Genomic DNA, 20,754 nt, shown 5'->3' with positions numbered 1-20,754 from the left:
AGGCGGCCTTCGGCCGCGCTGATAAAAAATAACCCTGGGCTACGTCATGCCAAGTCCGGGTGTGTGGCTACCGCCACGGCGACGTCCTTCTGCGTAGTATACCCTTCTGCGTAGGCGTGCTTCGGCCGCTCTTTAAAAAAATAACCCTTAGCCGATCCAACACCGGCTACGCCATGCCATGATTCCGGAATTTTGACTTCCAGAATTAAACATCCAGAATTAAACATGCAGAATTTTGAAAAAGCAGAATTTTAAAAAGCAGAATTTTAGAAAGCAGAATTTAAAAAAAACAGAATTTTGTTCAAGCAGAATTTTTTTGCAATTTACAGAATTTTGTCACCCAGAATTTTGTAATACAGAATAATGACACGCTCCCTGATTATAACGTTGTGATTATGTCAACTTTAACTCGGGCTTATCGCATGGTTATGACAAGGCCGTTATGGTATGGCACCATTGACCAGTTACATTGATTTCCATGAGGTTGGTTGGATCAGCTGTTTTATATGGATATGGATACGTCAACTTTACCAAGCTCTTAAGCTATCAAAAAATTCCATTCCTGTAGATCCGAAATTGATCCGGATAGTTAGAGATAGCATTGTTAATGTATTTCATGTTAAATTTTAATCGGTATCTGCATCAGGGTTCATTGGAACGCCACTGTTGGCGAAAACCAGGGCTCCCTATTTACTGAAAAACCTTTACAACAGGTAGCAGAAAGCGCATGGGTTTTCTTTAGTGGTGGTTAATACTTGACAAACGATATTTATCTTGTGCATTTCCTGAGCGCTTTTTTGTATCTAAACTTTCATTTCTTGCGAAGTGTATACCGCTTAAAATTTAGTAAATATGACCACTTAGTACCGATGAAAACATTAAAAATAAAAACATCACATATCTAATAAGATTTTTCCCTAGTAGCAAAGTTTCGAATTTGACAGGTTCACAATTCATGCACAAAACGGTATTAGCCTGCTTGTAAGAGAAGAAAAGAGAAGAGAACAGAGGAGAAGAGAAGAGGAGAAAGGAGAAGAGGAGATAAGTTAAGATAAGCACTGCTACAACAACAACAACAACAACAACACATAAGATAAGATAAGATAAGATATGTAAGATAAGAGAAGCGAAGAGAAGAGAAGTGAAGTGAAGAGAAGTGAAGAGAATCGACGTGAAACGAAGAGAAGAGAAAAGAAGAGAAGAGAAGAGAAGAGAAAAGAAGAGAAGAGAAGAGAAAAGAAGAGAAGAGAAGAGAAAAGAAGAGAAGGAAAGAGAAAAGAAGAGAAGAGAAGAAAGAGAAGAGAAAACAGAACGGAAGAGAAGAGAACAGAAGAGAAAAGAAGATAAGAGAAAAGAAGAGGAGAGAAGAGAGGAGAAGAGAAGAGAGGAGAAGAGAAAGAAGCGAAGAGAAGAGAATAAAAGATAAGAAAAGAAAAGAAAAGAAAAGAAAAGAAAAGAAAAGAAAAGAAAAGAAAAGAAAAGAAAAGAAAAGAAGAGAAAAGAAAAGTGTACGAGCAAGGAGCTTTTCCTTGCTATTAAATTGCAAAAATGGTACGAAAAATTGTGGGGGTGTATACGCGAAAATATTATATTCCAATAAATAACGAACGACCGAACCGCTTAATGTGAGCGACAATGTTACAATAATTTATTTAGGCAACTTCAAATATGTACAAAGCATGAAAAGTAAAGAAGAGTGTGAGTGCAAAATTAAGTATGATTGCGAATATGTATGTGGGTGTGTATATTCATGTTTGCAATAAGTAGGTAGTGTTCTGTTGTACGTGTGTAACTAGTTATATTTTTTGATTATTTGAGTAGTAATATTAGTACAGTGTCTTAGAATATTATTCGACCACAGTGTGTCGCAAGTTTGATCCAACATTCCGGCCCCGTTGGAAGTATCCACTTTCAAGAAACCGGTAGTATATCAAATTTATGTATAGGACGGCAGCAGGTACCATTGGCAGTGCGAAGGTGCACCACTCGAACGTGACCGTCACGTCCTTGGGCAGTGGACTCTACACGGCCAAGCCTCCAACGCTGTGGTGGCAGGTTGTCGTCATGTATGATAACTAGAGTTGTCAAGGAAGCATTGGGTACGGAAGTTATCCACTTTACGCGCGTGCGAGTTCATTAATATAATCTGATGACCAGCGGCGCCAAAGGTGTTGCTTAATAGAAGTGATCATATCGTATCGATCTAAATTTGTAAAATTTCTATCTTCGAGAGATCGCTCGGGTAAGGCGCGTAGAGGAGAACCAACCTGAAAGTGTGCTGAAGTGAGTGCGCCAAAGTCGTTTGGATCTGATGACATCGGGCAAAGTGGGCGAGAGCTTAGAATAGCTTCCACTTCCACGGCAACCTTGCGCAGTTCTTCAAATGTCAATCTTGTGTTGGCTAAATTTCGATTTAGATGTCCCTTTGCGCTTTTCACCGCAGCTTCCCAAAGACCGCCAAAGTGAGGTGCCCTGGGAGGAATAAAATGAAAATTAATAAATTCGGAAGAACAAAATTTATAAATTTCTTTTTGTGTATTAGTTCCTTTAACTGGTTGGACACCCTGACAAAATTTGTGGCGTTATCGCAAAATATGTCGCATGGCAGTTTTCTGCGACCACCCATGCGCTTCAGAGCATTTAGAAATGAGTTTGGTATTGCATAGAAAAAATTATTTTAATTATTTTGGTCTTCGCAGGATAATCGGGGTTTTGTCATACAGGGGTCACATTTTCAAATTTTGTATGTGATATGTGTGTATCTTAAACCTTAAGTTCCTTATCTAATAAAAAAAATAAAGAATATTAAAGAACATAATTTATGCTTATAGATTTTGAAATAACTTACAAATGGTAACACATGATTTGATAAATGCTTGCCCATTATCTTTAGCATAACAAAAGAAACTTAGGGAAAAGGAGTCCAGAGTGTTCATCGACGAATCGTTCCTTTCGGCTTTCTTTCACAATACCGAAAGCGAAGTCTGAACTTTAACTACCCCATTTCAACACGCCTCAACTATTTCTAATCGCGACCTATTTTAAAATTGTATCGTATATTGAGGTACCTCCATAATGTAGATAACCTAAGTTTGAAGATAATAGCCCCATTAGCTACTGAAATATCAATGAATTCTAATAATGGGAAATATTTTAGATATAAAAAGTGGGCGTGGCTATTAACCGATTGCGCTCATTTTCGGTAGAAGCGTTTCTAGCGACGAGAAGAAGTAGTGTTTCGAAGATCGGTACGACACTCATATCTAGACAGAAGAAGAAGAAGCTGCAAAAAAAACATAAGGGAATTAGCCTTCAGACATTTAGGAGGACGGAGCTATCGATAGCCCTTAAAGATTTCGAAATTACCCGCGAAGAGTTCCCGAAATCACCTCCAAAAACCCCCGAAGGAACCCGAGGCTGTTCTCGAAATATCCCCGGGACCCGAAGAAAGTCACCGAAATGATCCTGCTAGGACTCCGAGGGAGTTTTAACAATTATCCAAAATTACCTCCAAACGGTCCCGAAATGACCCCGAGAGGACACGGAGGAAGTCCCCAAAATCATCAGAAATTATCTCCAAACGACCCCGAAGTGATCCCCAAATGACCCCGAAGTGATCTCCAAATGACCCCGAGAGAGTCCCCAAATCGACCTCTAATTGACCCCGGGAGGACCCGGAGAGAGCCCAACCCAAAATCATGCCGAAACTACCAACAAATGAATCCGTGAAGATCCCGAGGGAGAAACCAAAATAATACCGAAAGGTCCCCCAAATTACCCCTAGGAAGTCCTCCTGGCAGCACTTAGGGAAAAAGATAAAATAATGTTCATAATCATAACAACTTACAAACCACAGCCATGCTCCTACCCAGTCTGCAATTTTAAATTATTGAGCCAAGGTTTACTAAATAAATAAATTAAAAAAATTAAAATACCAATTGGTGTGGCGCCTAACTTATAAAACAAACACTGAAAAAGGCAACTGGTTCGAACTTATGACCCCTAGGCATCTTTTACGTAGCAAAACAAAAAGGCTCAATGTATTAATTAAGCGGGGATTGTCCTCATTGCTTTTAAATGCCTGAAAACATTTATTTGAAGCAATTTTTAATTTGTAATTTATTTAATAATTTCTGAAAAATTTAAACGTGACATCAGAACGGACAAGGCGACAGCTGTTTCGATTATACCTTGTAAATCTCTTCAAAGCCTTTTCTCCCTGAGTGGGATTTGAATCTGCACTCCTACGATGGTTGAAGTGTTACAAACGCATTCAGCCACTTAGTTGTTGTAAACTTTATCCCAATTGCCTTCCTTGCATATTTTATTATTTTGAACAGTACATACTTTGTATGTAATCATGTGTTAAAGTTATGCTTTTTGTTGGCGGTTTCAACGAAACTGGTAGTTTTGCTTTTGTTCTATTTATAGAACTACAAAGAATTAGCCAATGTTGTCTATTTGTATTAATTAAGCGGGGAATGCCGTCATGCTGTTAAAAGTCTGAAAACATTTATTTGAAGCAATATTTAATTTATAATTTACTTAATAATTTGGGAAAAATTTAAACAACGTGCCAACAGCACACAGAGAAAAATTTCACTAGAAAGTTCTCCAAAATAACAAAAAAAAAATCAACGTTATGGCTTGACACTCGCAGTGAATACTACGTAAGAGGACGAACGCGAATACGTTAGAGGTTATAAAACCCGAACTTCGGGGTGAAAGTGAGTGACTGCGACGTGTGATACATAATATGGGCCTTAAGTTCAGATGACTCATCCAAATTATACTCGTTAGAACTTGCCAGTTTGAATATTCAACAGAGCCAAACAAGTTTTTTAGTTTAACGCAAAGCAATTTATTATTGGTTAATAAAATTAACTAAAAAGTAAAAGATAAATTGACTATAAAGAAAGATAACATCCATTGTAACCTTTAACGATAATTAGGCTTTTTCGTCTGCGACAAAAAAATTCCGAACTGTATATAATTATATATTTTTAACATTAAAACTTTACACCTAAATTATCAAATCTTACAGTTTATATCACAGTCCTAATTGTTCTAATAAAAGCGTGTTACATTGTGATAGCAAGAAAAGGAGGTCCTAAATGTTCTTAATTATACCATCAAAATTTAACACGCTTTTTATTAGAACAATAGAAGACCCGGCAGACGTAGTCGTGCCCTAAATTTGGCCTATCAGCATACATTTTAATAAGCTTTTTCCGTCTAACTCTGCCCTCCCCCCTCTTCACTTTTTCCTAATCCTTTTATTCACTCCTCCCTCCGTCTTTTTCGCTTCATCTATCTCCATCTTCGTCTCATTCTATATCTTTCTCAATCTCCTTCTCTCTTTTCTCTTCTCTCAATTTCTTCTCATTCTTCTGCATCCCTTATTGCCTGTCCCAGAGGGTGGTATGTATTTTATTCCAGTCCCAGTCCCAGTCCCACTCCGAGTCTCAGTCCCAGTCCTAGTCCTAATCCCAGTCCCAGTCCGTCTCTGGATAATATATTACTCTGTACTAAAGCACTCATCAACAGCTTTCATTTGATATCCATATTGTATAAACACTGTCTAGGCATTCACTGGCCCACGTTTTGGCCTATATCTCGAGACCCTAGTCACCCAGGGGTATGAAAATTACCCTTTACACAACTAAAGACTCTCCTGAATTAAAATGTCATAGTACCTCTAAATCGCGGGCCCCCTCATAAACCCCACCCTATCGGCGGCCCTGGTGATGTGCTATACTTGATATCATTCGCTATAATACTTTTTATTGATAAGCAGGTTGTTTCATTAAACACCAAGCAATTACACGGAAGTATATCCGCACCACCTGAAAATATGAGTGCTACTGCGTATACGTAACATTTTATTATTACGTATAAACAAATTAAAAAATTCACAATAAAATAATATTGCGACTATAAACTGAGATATAACCTATCCTATCTCTCAAGTTAGATCAAACTACACACGGGGTGCAAAACAAATTCAAAATCGGTTCAGTAGTTTAGGAGTCCATCGCGCCCGAAAATGTTGTGACGCGTGTTTTTTATATACATATTAAGATTAGGACTGTGATACAAACTGTAAGGTTTAATAATTTAGGTGTAAAGTGTTAATGTTAGGAACAGTTAAAATGTAATTATTATATTTTGTCGTCATTGTGACTGAATCACTCCAGAACGGCTACACGGATTTTGATGAAATTTGGGACACAGGCAATAGTCTACTAGCGACATTTTTTTCGAACATAGAAAGGGGGGTCGGGGTCCCACGACCCCTTCGAAAAATTACTTTTTAATAATTTTTACACTTTATAACTTTACCTTTACTGACCTTCACCAATATTATAAACTCAATAGGTCAAATAAGTCGAGGGCTTACAAAATGAGCAGTGACTTACTCCGTCCGACTCCCCCTTCTCTGGCTCATACAGATCGAGATCTAAACAATTTTGGAAAAACGATCGGTGGTGCTCTCCGTCTCCTCCCACCATCCGCCCTCCTTCAATTGATTTTATTAGCACGCTTTTGTTAGCTTTACCTGTATGTTTCCTTGTAACTTCTCATTCGCTCCAACGCGCCTGCTGCCTTATTAACATGGTTTTATAATTAGCTTCACCTTACTTGTAATCCCGTTAGGGTCATATCGAGACCCTTCCAGGATCATTTCTGGATGGTTTTCGGGATCCGTCCGGGATCCCGCCGGGTTCATTTCGGGACTATTTCGGGATCATTTTGGGCCCCTTCCGGCATCATTTCTGGATGGGTTTGGGGATCCGTCCGGCATCTCGTCGGGGTATTTTCGGGATCAGTTGCGTACCTTAAAATTCTTGATGGTTTCCGGGATCATTACGGGACGTTTTCATGGTCATTTTGGGGGTCATTGGGATCCCGTCGGGGTAATTTCGGGACTTTTTCTCGACTAATACGGGGTCAATTGGCGACCCTTTCGGCATCATTTCTGGATGGTTTTCGGGGTCCGTCCGGGATCCCGTCAGGGTAATTTCCGGACTATTAGGGGATCATTTGAGGACCTTTCCGGCATCATTTCTGGATAGTTTGAGGGATCCGTCCGGGATCCCGACTGGTCATTTCGGGACTATTTCGGGATCATTTGGGGTACCTATCGCATCATTTCTGGATCTAAGACTGGGGTAACGCTCAGTCAATCCAGAGTCGAGTAAAGGTCCCACAAACCCTACTGAATAAATACACAATATTTATATGTTACAAACACACGTACACATGGCTGGAGGTCTTAGGCGGGCAGCAGCTTTCCGTCGCAAGATGGGGGGGGGGGGGGGGGCGGAGCGGTGGCTAACGGTCGTTGGAGCAGAGGAGGTTAGGTGGGACGGTTGAACGGTCGGGTAACGGACGGATTGGTACGTCAGTACGTAGGCAGCGGAGGGATAGAAGCAGCGGCTGAACGGCGGTAGGATGGCGGACGGCCAACGGTCGTCGTAGGAGCGGCGGGACGGATGCAGCGGCTTAAAGGCGGTAGGATGGCAAGTGGCCAGTGGTCGTCGTAGCAGCGGCGGCACCAGAGGGGCGACGGCAGCGGCGGTGGGCTATGGAGCGCGTACCAGGGCCTGTGTGAGGGGGAAGCAGGCTGGCGATGGTGTTTACCTGGACAGCGGGGGCTCGTTCCGGGCGGAGTCGGTTTGCGGTATCGGATTGATCGGTAGTCTTCGGCCGGATCGGTAGAGACTGCGAGGACTCGTTAGTGCTGGTTTCACCGCTGGACACCCCCGCCTGACTACTTCCACACTAGTAGAAGGTGCGTAAGGGGGGCGGGGTTGTACCAGCCGAGACCGCGTGGGTCGACCCGTGGGCGGAGGGGAAGTGCACCTTAACGGCACAGCGGTAGCCCCTGTGCGTACGCATCGGCTCACGGCCGAAACCAGAGCTGAGGGGAAGGGGTCGAACAGTCATGAAGGCGTCGGGACGCTCAACACCTAGGAGGGCGTAGGGGGCAAAGTAGCACAAGGCATCCTCCCCGTCGTCCTTACCTAAGGGAAGGGTGACCCGCGCCATGACGGCGCCCTGGCACTCAGCCAGCCGAAGCTAGGACTGAGGGGGAGGGGTTGTATGGTCATTAAGGCATCGGGCCGCACAACACCTAGGAGGGCGCGGAGGGCAAAGTAGCACAAGGCATCCTCCCCGTCGTCCTTACCCTAGTGAAGGGTGACCCGCGCCATGACAGTGCCCCTTCCACTCAGCCAGCCTAAGCTAGAACTGAGGGGAAGGGGTTAAATGGCCATGAAGGCGTCCGGCCACTCAACACCTAGGAGGGCGCGGGGGGAAAAGTAGCACAAGGCATCCTCTCCGTCGTCCTTACCTAAGTGAAGGGTGACCCGTGCCATGACGGCGCCTCTTCCACTCAGCTAGCTAGCAGGAGGGAAAAGTATGTCTTTAAAAAGACATCCACTCCCGCTGGCTCATCTGCTAGGACTGAATTGCAAAAATGCAAATTCGCTGTTTACATGGGTCGTGCCGCAAACTGGTTGAGAAACCAATACACCATTATTGTGATTTTCTTGTGTTGACGGAACACGCCATTGGTTTGCTATCAGTCGTTGGTAGCGTGTGGTTATTTACCATAGTGGTTGTTGGCTATGCTATAGAGAAATAAGTACAGGGGGTTCAGGTTTAAGTGAATAAGGAAATATAGGAGGGTGATGTTATTGTAACGCTACGTTACAGTTCCCCTCCCACTTCGGTTGACGGAAAGCTGCGGTGGGGAAAGATGGATCTCCAGGCATGGCCTAGGTCTTATGCCGGTGTGCATGTGGGCGAAGCACTTAATTAATTATTTTTTTCTTTTCTCTCAAAAATATACAGAGTCATTCCACTTATATCTAACAGAGTTTATGTTTATATGTCACGTAAGAATAATTACATTTCATTGTTCTTAAGACTAACAGAGTATATTTCATACAATTCATTATAATACATAATATTCTTCTTCTTCGTTTCCATCTTCCTCGGGTTGGGATTTCATCATGGCCATCAGGTATTCGGTAAAATGTTACCCGGAAAAAATTGGTCCCCTTTGTGTTGTTGCGCGGTTGGTTGGCAACTGGTACTGCTCCATCCGTGTGCACCCGCTCTGACGTCGTTTTATTTCGCCGCAGGGTATGCCTGCTGCAGATGCTTTTGTACCCTCTTTTCTGACCATTTTTATTGCAAGTGCCATTTGTGGAATCTCCTAATCCCATGTGCGATGGCCGCTCAGGAACGGTGCTAACGCTTTTCCGCCGAACTGTTTCCCATTGTCGGTGAGGAAGGTTTTCGGACAACCAAGTGGGTATATGACCTTTTCTTGTAGCGCTTTCAGCACGCTTGCCGTTTTTGCTTGGCGCGCCGGGATTAACTCCACCCACTTGTATAATTTGTAGATCATGGCGAGGAGGTAATTGCTTCTTTGCTTGGAACGTGGTGGTGGTGGCACGAAGTCGGTGGTTACTATTTCCCATAGCTGCGGATATTGCAGGGTTGCCAATAATCTCACCGAGCCCTTCTCTGTCGCTTTTTATTGTTTAAAATATGTCTGGTTCGGTGTTTTGTAACGGGCGGCGGGAGAACGCATTGCATATCGCATTCGGCGCTCTTTTTCGGTACTCTTTATTGAAGTTGTATTTTTGTATAGCCGGGTAACGGGGGTAGGAGCGTTGCTGCAGCGGTCGGTTATGTTTACGGATGGTCGAATGTTCGGCTGCGGTAATTGGGCTAACGGTTTTGCTCGATCGCTTCTGGTGGTGCGCTGAAAAAGTTTCCTGCTCCGAATTTTGACCACTGTTCGCGTGTTCCCGGCTGGCCATTGCTCATAGTGTGTCTAACTCGGCTGATCTTCTGGTCAAAGTGACTTGTAACGGCTGGTCATCTAGCGTGAGGGTGATTCTCCTTTCCCGTAGAAAGTCCATTCCTAAGATCATCCGTTCTGCTAGGTTTGGAATGACGGACATCATTGTTTTAGTCGTTCGTCCTTGGTACGTAATCCTTGCTGGGTAGGAATTCGAACTATAGATACACGTCTTTGATGTTGTTTGATGTTGTTCCTCTCCAGGTGGTTTCGTATTGACTCATCGACTTATGAGAGGGTGGCGCCGCTGTCCACTAGCGCGCGCACGCCCATGCCCTCGATGGTTATCGGTATGTAGAAACGGTCATCTGCTTGCATTTCGGTAGTGGGATCGCAGCTTGGTGGTTCCATTGGCTTCTCTGGCCGAACAAATAATGCTTGGCGGCTTCCTCTCACATGGTTTGACGGTGTCCTGGACGTAATGTTGTCGGTGGATTTGTTGTTCGAAGGGTATAGGCAGTCCCTGGAGTGGATGTTGTCTTGTCCACACCTGGAGAAGAATATTCTCCAGTGGTCCCTGCATTGGAAGCGGCGGTGTCCGCGTTCCTTGCAGCGCCAGCAGCACTCCTTGCTATCGTACTCCGTTTGAAGATGATACAGGCTGTGGATCGCCACCTTGCCCTGTTTCGCTTCCTCGATTTTTAGCAGCTCGTATTCCTCCGTTATTTCCAGGAGCTCATCGATCGTCTTAAACTCGCTGCGCTTGACGAAGAGGCGGTATTCAAATCGTATATTCCCTCGAGGTGGGTTTCCTTGCACATTGTCGGATGCTGGCGGATCAGCGTTCCCAATGCGAGGACGAAGTCCTTGGCTTTTTCTCGACCTTGTTGCCTGCGTTTTCGGATGGCGTCTTCTAAATGTTGAAGATGACGCTTAGGCAGAAAAAAGTTTTCCACCTCCCTTCGAAAATCGCTCCAGTGGTTGAATTGTTGCTTACGGATGCGGTACCATTGGAGTGCTTTGCCACGCAGCAGTTCCGGCAGCGTTAGGAGGAGCCAGTCGACGGGGATGCGGTAACATTCGGCGAGCTCCTCTTCTCTCCAGAAATTCGTGCAGCGACTCCTTTCCCGAAAAATGCAGATCCCAGTGGCGGACGGTATTCATTAGCTCACCGGTGCTCATTTCGTCTCGTTTCGGTGGTGCGCGTTCTCTCTCATGCGCATGCGGTTGGGGACTATGAATCGGGATAGTGGGGATTGACTTGGTCGGTGGTGTGGGGGAGATGTTTAGTGTCGGTGTCGGTAGTTTAACTGGTTTTCCTTCGTCCTCTTCTACTTCCTTCTCCAACTCCTTCAGTAGGTCTTCGCTTGATTCCTCGTGCGATTTGTTTGTACGTACGTGCTCAGTACGCGGCGCAGATCGGCCACGGTTTGGCCCTCCACGTGAATCTTATGCTTCTTGCACTCCTCTAACAGCCTCTCCCTTTTCAGTAAGTAGATCCAATTGAGTGAGTCGGTATTCAGCATCGTAACTTCGGGGACCGGTGTGTTTGTTGTTTCTAGTGGTGTGTTCGTCGAACCCGCCCCGGCAGTGTTGGTGGTTGTTGTATTTGTTTTTCCACGGTCATCCGCGGAGAAGGATCCCTTCACGGGCGCCATTTATAAGGTGGGTTTTGTCTAAGGCTGGGGTAACGCTCAGTCAATCCAGAGTCGAGTAAAGGTCCCACAAACCCCTACTGAATAAATACACAATATTTATGTGTTACGAACACACGCACACACGGCTGGATATTAGGCGGGCAGCAGCTTTCCGTCACAAGATGGGGGGGGGGGGGGGGGGCGGAGCGGCGGCTAACGGTCGTTGGAGCAGAGGAGGTTAGGCGGGACAGTTGAACGGTCGGGTAACGGACGGATTGGTACGTCAGTACGTAGGCAGCGGAGGGATAGAAGCAGCGGCTGAACGGCGGTAGGATGGCGGACGGCCAACAGTCGTCGTAGGAGCGGCGGGACGGATGCAGCGGCTTAAAGGCGGTAGGATGGCAAGCGGCCAGTGGTCGTCGTAGCAGCGGCGTGACGGATGCAGCGGTGGCACCAGAGGGGCGACGATGCGACGGCAGCGGCAGTGGGCTACGGAGCGCGTACCATGGCCGGGGTGAGAGGGGAAGCAGGCTGGCGATGGTGTTTACCTGGACGGCGGCGGCTCGTTCCGGGCGGAGTCGGTTGGCGGTATCGGATTGATCGGTAGTCTTCGGCAGGATCGGTAGTTCGCGGGGTCGGTCACCAGGGAAAGAGACTACGAGGACTCGTTAGTGCTGGTTTCACCGCTGGACACCCCCGCCTCCCTACTTGCACATTAGTAGAAGGTGCGTAAGGGGAGCGGGGTTGTACCAACCGAGACACCGTGGGCGGAGGGGAAGTGCACCTTAACGTCACAACGGTAGCCCCTGTGCGCACGCATCGGCTCACGGCCGAAACCAGAGCTGAGGGGAAGGGGTCGAACGGTCATGAAGGCGTCGGGCCGCTCAACACCTAGGAGGGCGCGGGGGGCAAAGTAGCACAAGGCATCCTCCCCGTCGTCCTTACCTAAGTGAAGGGTGACCCGCGCCATGACGGCGCCCTGCCACTCAGCCAGCCGAAGCTAGGACTGAGGGGGAGGGGTTGTATGGTCATTAAGGCATCGGGCCGCCCAACACCTAGGAGGGCGCGGGGGGGGGCAAAGTAGCACAAAGCATCCTCGCCGTCGTCCTTACCCAAGCGAAGGCTGACCCGCGCCATGACTGCGTCCCTTTCACGGAGCCAGCCTAAGCTAGAACTGAGGGGAAGGGGTTAAATGGCCATGAAGGCGTCAGGCCACTCAACACCTCGGATGGCGCGGGGGACAAATTAGCACAAGGCATCCTCCCCGTCGTCCTTACCTAAGTGAAGGGTGACCCGTGCTATGACGGCGCCCCTTCCACTCAGCTAGCTAGCAGGAGGGAAAAGTATGTCTTTAAAAAGACATCGACTCCCGCAGGCTCACCTGCGAGGACTGTATTGCAAAAATGCAAATTCGCTGTTTATATGGGTGGTGCCGCAAACTTGTTGAGAAACCAATACACCATTATTGTGTTATTCTTGTGATTTCTTGTGTTGACGGAACACACCATTGGTGTGCTATCAATCGTTGGTACCGTGTGGTTATTTACCATAGTGGTTGTTGGATATGCTATAGAGAAATAAGTACAGGGGGGTTAAGGTTTAAGTGAATAAGGAAATACAGGGGGGTGATGTTATTGTGACGCTACGTTACATGGTTTTCGAGATCCGTCCGGGATCCCGTCGGGGTAATTGCGGGACTTTTTCTCGACTAATACGGGATCATTTGAGGACCTTTGCGGCATCATTTCTGGATAGTTTTCGGGATCCGTCCGGGATCCGAACGGGGTCATTTCGGGACTATTTAGGGATCATTTGGGTTACCTTCCGGCATCATTTCTAGATGGTTTTCGCGATCCGTCCGGGATCCCATCGGGACATTTCGGAACTTTTTCTCGACTAATACGGGATCATTAGGGAACCCTTTGGGTATCATTTCTGGATGGTTTTCGTGATCCGTCCGGGATCCCGTCAGGGTCTTTCCGGAACTATTAGGGGATCATTTGGGGACTTTGCCGGCATCATTTCTGGATAGTTTTCGGCATCCGTCCGGGATCCCGTCGGGGTCATTTCGGGACTAATTCGGGATCATTTGGGTTACCTTCCGGCATCATTTCTAGATGGTTTTCGGGATCCGTACGGGATCCCATCGGGTCATTTCGGGACTTGTTCTCGACTAATACGGGATCATTTGGGGACCCTATCGGCATCATTTCTGGATGGTTTTCGCGATCCGTCCGGGATCTCGTAAGGGTCATTTCGGGATTATTAGGTGGATCATTTGAGAACCTTTCCGGCATCATTTCTGGACAGTTTTCGGGATCTGTGCGGGAACCCATCGGGGTAATTTCGGGACTATTTCGGGATCATTTGGGGCCCCTTCGGGCATCATTTCTTTATGGTTTGCCGGATTCGTCAGGGTCATTTCGGGACCATTTTGGGATCATTTGTGGGTGATGCCGTAGTAGTAATTTCGAGATTTTTTGTTACTCTTTCGGGATAGTTTTGGTACCCTTCAGGGATCATTTCTGGATCCGTGCGGCATCCCCTCGGTGTCATTTCCGGACTATTTCGGGATCATTTTGCGACCCTTCCGGAATCATTTCTGTACAGTTTTCGCGATCCGTCGTGGATCACCTCGGAATCATTTCGGATCTTTTTCTGGACTATGTCGGGATAATTTAGGAACCCTTCCTTCTCTGGATGGTTTTTGAGATCCGTCCGGGAGCCCTTCAGGGTCATTTCGGAACTTTTTCGGGATAATTTTGGTACACTTCAGGGATCATTTCTGTGTGGTTCTCTGCATAAGTCTAGAATCGTGTCGTTGTCATTTCGGGTTTTTTTTTGGGACTATTCCGGGAACTTTTGGAGACCCTTCCGGGGCATTTTTGAATGGTTTTCGGGATCCGTCCGCAATATCGTCGGGATCATTTCGTGGCTTTTTCTGGATAGTTTCGGGATCATTTGGTTATCCTATCAGATAATCAGCTCATTTAGTTCTTTTTTTACTGTATTAAAAAAATAAAATACATTGACAGAAACAATTTTTAAACAGATAACTTGATAAGCAGGCTAACGTGAATAGCACATATATTTTATTTTCTCCTTGCGGACCGCGGGTAAAGGCTAGTTCGTAAATATGCCATACAAATACCATTTTACTGCTTGAGTTTAACGAAAAATTGTTAACATTAAACCACGAAATATGCTCGCATGAGCGTTTGTTTGTAAAATGTCTTTTCGGAAATGCGCAAATAAACAAAAGCCTTCTCCGATATTGGTACTCTGCTCTGTTCAGCGACGACTAAACGAAAGAGAATAATATGTGTGAATAATTATTTCAATAGCCGACGACCACTGTAGTAAAGGCATAATTTACGATGTGCATAAGGAGAAGCAAAATTATGGCAATACATTTTAATAAATTTGATTAGAATGCCGTCCTCACCGGCCGGTATTTCATATTTCTGTAAACACTGCCGAAGGATACTGTGGGAGAAGACAGCCGGTCCAGTTCACAAATGAGAGCGTTAAAAGAGGCTACTGACATCTAAAAAACGATAGTCCAATGAGTTGAAACAGGCGGTATCTTCGCGGCAAACCATTTATTTTTCTACTCCTATTTTTTTCAAAGCGAGTAAAAATTTTAGCACTTTATGGACGTTAAAAATACACACGTACCGTTTCAGATATTTGGCGTACATCTTCTATCATTTTCTATTTATTTCACCTGGTGGTTCCACCATGCTCGTAGTCATTTTATCATAATTTTAGAAAGAAGTAATTATAACATGATGTAATCCATCTTATTTATTTATTATAGAAATGATTTCAAGCACAGACACTAACTACCAATCTCTAAATGAGGGTAATCCATTTCGAAAAGAAAATGAAGAGTTCCATATACAAGATCATGACGATACCCCAGGACATAGTGGAATTATGTTACATGTTGTTCCCGAAACCAATAAAGGTATGTAATATCAGGATGTGTAGTAGTGAGCTTTTCTATTCGCCACTTTGCACTTGGTACAATTTTCTCTGCTTTCTAAGAATATTTGTTAAATGTATAAGCAACTAGTGTACGGCTACGCTTATAGCTCCGTCACATAAGTAGTTTTTCATATAGATGAGTTTAACACAAACTTTCTAACATTTTTCGCAATTAAAAACTGCAATATAACAATCGAATACGACACAAAATATGTTAGCAAGTATTTTTGTTGTATAGGGAGAATGTTTATAACAGTGCTTCGTGAAATTTTGTATGTGAATGGGCAAGGCGTAATAAACTTCAATCGCCAAGTCTGAAGTTCCTTCATATTTACAAACGCAACATCTTGGTTGATTGTGGCGATGTCATTTGAATGCATAAGCTTGTGTTAAACGCATCTATATGAAAAATGTTATTGTGGCGGCCTTTACTTTGCCACCATTTTGATCGGCCGATGCCATTAAAGGCCCGTCACATAAGATTTTTGAAGCAACGTCGTGCGTTAACAGATAAGTACAATGCCTGTGTTTGCATGGGGAGCGACAAATAGCATATCACCAGAGCCTGATATGCATAACAAGCCAACTTTCAACTTCTAATATAAATAGCGAGACAAAATATTGTAACGAATTTTGGGAAATTCTGTAGTTTTGTTACCGGAAATGTTTATAACAGTGCTACGAAATTTTTTTATGTGAATGGGCAGGCCGAAATAAGTTTCAACTGCCAAGTCTGAAGTTCTTTTGTATTTACAAATACACCACCTTCCGCGATTGGGACGATCTTCGCTTTTGCATCAAAACTCATGAACATTAGAAATGTCATTGTGACGTGGACATTAAACACATGGATTCAATGAGCGTGTGTATATTTCAAATGAACACCGCTGTCTGCCGTTATTGTCCGACACTGCCAATAAATTCGTGCGTGTTCTATTTGTCGCTAGATTTGCTCGTATATTGTTTATATATTATAAATTTGTAAAATATGTAAAAAAACAAGCATGGTAAGCATGTTCCTTAAAAAATTAATAACAGCTGTAATTAAACAATAAATTTACGAAAAATAATATTGTGGCGAATATTAGCATCACTATGCTGTTAGTAAATAATCACAACAACAAAAACAGCAAGCAGACACACTTATGTGCATACATACATGTACATACTAAAGCAAGCAGCCACGCTTATGTACAAGGCAACGAAGAATATTCCACGCACATAACCAGCAGCTCGAACTGAAGAGATATCTCACATATACACATGTAGTAATCAGCTATGAGCAGAAGTTGTTACTCGCACATACACACGTATATAGTTAAATAACCAAGTATGCGATACAACTGTTCCATGTTCGTGAAACGGCTAGACCTTAGGAGAAATATGCGAACGAGGCAACAGAGAGTATAAAACAGCGCAAGCTGAGGAATAACTAATCAGTTTTGATTTAAACACGCTATTAGTTATGAAGTATAATTGTGAAGTACTACTCCCAAAGCAGTCTAAATAAAGACCATGTGGCAATACTGAATATTGGAGTTATTTATTCGACAATTCAGAGATTCGAACGTGAGCAGAGGGGGTATAACTATCGGAATTTCCCAGAATTCGTTACAATATTTTATAAGCTGTTGAAGGAAAAAAGTAGCTTCCCGAAAGTTGGATTTAATTTGAACACGAGATCGGATGATTATTACGGCCGACTACATTTATTCGGCCTGCCGGTGGCAATGTAAGCGGTGCCTTGTGGGGTATGGTTGTACCGCTGGCCAAGCGGATCCAGTGGTACAGCCATACTCAATCCGGCTCTTACGTCCTCGTTCTGGGCGACCATCGAGGGAACGATTAAATATGACCAAATTGAACTTCTAATCCATCCCGTCCCCCACAATCTAGTCCCTCGCTTGCAAAAGAAACAGGATTCGCCACAAATAGGTGAGGTTAACAATTGGGTTAGGGAAGTTAACATTTGCGCAGGCAACCCCTTGAAAGGGTTGCGCTACACAACCCCTTGGATAATTTGGGTATTTTAGTCGCCTCTTACATACCTGCTTCGGGTATATTCTAAGCTCTCTAACCCGCTGGGAGGATAAATCCGTCGTCTTGGCAAGTACTAGACGTTTTTTAAGGTTTTTTCAGCCCTTTCTACAACTGGGTTATTGACGAGGCCTAGTTTACAAGCATGTGAAGGCAGTGTGCCCTGTTACTATGCTCAATTAATCCCTCTAGATAGGAGTAACTTTGTTTGTGCAATGTCGGCAGACTTCCATATAATCTTAGAGGCTTTTTCAGCCTCGCGCTTCAGTCCAGGCTTTGCTGCTTAATCGAGCGTGATAATATAACCTCAAAGAGTGTTTAAATCCATTTATTCTACAATCGTTCCCCTTGCCATCTGCAGCAAATAAGAAATATTGGAATATTGAGATATTTTTGGACCCGGCGATTTTAAAGCGGCAAAAGTTATTATCCCCCATTGAATTTTTGTATTTGTCATCAACCCTGGTACGTAAAAAGTGTTTCACAACTCTTCAGCATTATCTTTCAACGGGAAATGTGTAGAGACATTAGTGACCTTTCACTACCATTCGATCATTCCCTGTTATCTATCTTTATCAGTCCCTCGACTAATCTTCCCTAGATAGGACTTTCCTCAACCTCGTATTTTCGCCTCCGGTTAGAATACTCTTCTTTTTTGGGGTAAAATTTGACGTCATGTCCGTGGCTGATTGATATAATCGTCAATGCAAAGTCTGACATTGCCGCTAGATAGGAAATGCGTGAATGCAGCAAGGCATGAAGACAATTGGCCGTACGACATCTACTACAGTCGTAAGAAAAATAAAAGCTAAAGGCATAGTCTTGGTGTTGCTTTTGTTGTGTGAATGTATGGTAACCGTCAAAAACTGGAGTCTCGCAGTGAAGCGAAGTTCTTAAAGATGATATTTTAGTATCCTCGTTTAATGATAAACTACAAAATTCATAAAAACGCTTTCCTCATCAAGATATCAAATTCTTAGGTGGCGACTTTAACGAAAGAGTGTTCCTATGATCATCTGTAGTAAATGTGTGCCAAGTTCCAGCACAGAAATATTCACAATGCAACTTGGCTGTATACTATCAAAGGACTCCAAACCAAATAGGTTATTTACGATCTGTGCCAGCCCAAAAAAAAAAAGAATAAAAAGTTCAGAAACTACTTTTGCCGAAACCCTAATGTTCCACCATAGGAAGTGGGAACGAATTTAAAAGCAACAAAAAAAGCAGCAAGCAGAGAAAATTCAAATATATATATATATATATATATTAATTTATGTAGTAATAAAACGTGGCTGATATCAGGCTTATTTAAAATTTACTTAAAATATTACATTCATATTTGTTTAGCACGGTGGAATCACATTGAGGACTTGGATTCGTTCTTTACTCGGATGTATAATTATCACCAAAAGCACGGATTATCTGTTATAGCGTTAGATGAGATGTTTCAGCTTTTCAAATTTGCCTTTGTTGTTTGGCTCCTAACTTTTACAATACACTGCATCGATCATCCAGTTCTATTTGGGTAATTTAATTTATTTTTTATATAAAAAAAGAAAAACATGTCACTCAAGCTCGCAAATGCCTCGTACACCTTTATTTTGCTAAGTTTCCATGTTTACGAGACATTTTCGAATTTGAATGAGTTTCCACATTAAAAACGTTTTGCTCTTACAGAAGTTATATCAACAGCGAATTATTTTTTTCAATATTTAACTTAAATGATGCTCACTTTGGCTAATTCCCAGACGAAACTGATCTCTATATGAAGTCTATCTAGAGCACTGATGGAATATTTTTTATTTTATTTTCATCTCTGTTTGCCGGGCCCCGATGGTATATATCCAACTATGCTACAAGCTTCAAGTAGAGCGGTCGTGGAATGGCTTAGAATAATATTCGATGGGTGCATAAGACTGAATCATATACCGCAGTCTTGGAGCTTTCGTTCCATGTAGCTTTCGTACCAAAGGCGGGAAGATCTAAAATCCAGAGCCGTAATAAAATCCTCAAATCTCTTGCCGGAAGCACTTGAGGTGAAGACAAAGAAACGTTCATTACCACTTACAAAGCAATTGGCCGGCCGCTTGCATACTACGCGTCCCCGATATGGTCGCTAAGCCTAAAGGTTACTCACTGGAAGAAAATACAGGCCTCCCAAAACAATGCTCTCAGGATCGCTACGGGCTGTCTTCTTATGTCCCCAGAACACCACCTACACATTAGGGAGAAAAATGAAATGCTGAACAAACAGTTTCTGTTGAAAACGCAGAAAACTGTGCATCCCAACAGGCATCTTATTGAAGCGGCCCAACTGCCAGGTGCTTACCAAGTCATCTCCGCAAGCGCTACGAAGTCATAAGACACCTGAGGACATAGCCGTATGTAAAATAAAAACACAAACAGGTCGTCATTGATATCCACAAAAAGGCGTCGGACCTCTATGCTAGGAACTGGAACCTCGTTCTAAAAGATAAATACCTTGAACTCGCAGAAGGGGAAAGCATTTTCAACTTCGATCTGGGTACTGTAACTGTTCAAACTCTAACCTATCCAGAATCAAACCCGACATACATAATGTATGTCCTGCTTACAATGTGTCCCCACAGGACACAAACCATCTCTTTAACTGTAATGTGGAACCAACGCCTCTAACACCCCTCTCATTATGGTGCAGCCCTGTTGAAACAGCAAGTTTCCTTGCACTCCCGTTAGAGTATATTGATGACAATTTGTGAGTGTTCGCACCTATTGGAAGGGGCGGAAATTTAGAGGGGTTATGCAGGCTATCAATGCCTAGCATTACGGGAGTCCTGAAAACAACCCCGACGGCTGTAATGTATGCCATTCTGCATATTCCATCTGTAGACCAGGTTGCAAAGAACATAGCGTTAACAACTACAACGAGGCTCAGTGCCCCGGAGCAGCTTGAGCGCGGGCCATATGGTCATAACAGTATGGCGGCATCAATAACAGGACAAACAGACTACCTGATTCCGTATCTGCACTTACCACAATAAAGGTGGATGCCATCCACCGAAGCTTTCTCCGTGAAGTCCCAATTAGATTGGGTGATATGAAGGGAAGACAAGAGTTGCAAATGATCGCTGGTCTGTAAAGTGTCGATCATGTGTAGGTCTTACAACCTCAGACTAACAAAGTTAATTCTATCATTGAAAAGAGAGGATTGTAGATTCATAACGGGTATTCTGACTGAACACTGCTTTCTGGCGTCATATGTTTTTTAATCAGGCCTTTGCAGTGCTCCAC

The 20,754-nt window shown here is 43.8% G+C and overlaps 1 protein-coding gene across 4 annotated transcripts in view; it reads left to right on the top strand.

Moving 5' to 3' along the window:
- The window catches only part of Atg9 (autophagy-related protein 9), a 347,588-nt gene that overhangs the window by 99,169 nt on the left and 227,665 nt on the right, over positions 1 to 20,754 (top strand). For all 4 annotated transcript variants that reach the window (XM_067782082.1, XM_067782081.1, XM_067782079.1 and 1 more), the window contains 2 exons: positions 15,278 to 15,427; positions 18,832 to 19,009. In XM_067782082.1, coding sequence (XP_067638183.1) covers positions 15,278 to 15,427; positions 18,832 to 19,009 — 328 coding nt within the window. The remainder of the gene's footprint in view (positions 1 to 15,277; positions 15,428 to 18,831; positions 19,010 to 20,754) is intronic.

This window comes from Eurosta solidaginis, chromosome 4, assembly GCF_040869045.1.
Source record: "Eurosta solidaginis isolate ZX-2024a chromosome 4, ASM4086904v1, whole genome shotgun sequence".
Taxonomy (NCBI): Eukaryota; Metazoa; Arthropoda; class Insecta; order Diptera; family Tephritidae; genus Eurosta; species Eurosta solidaginis.
This window is presented reverse-complemented; position numbering and strand designations above follow the sequence as displayed.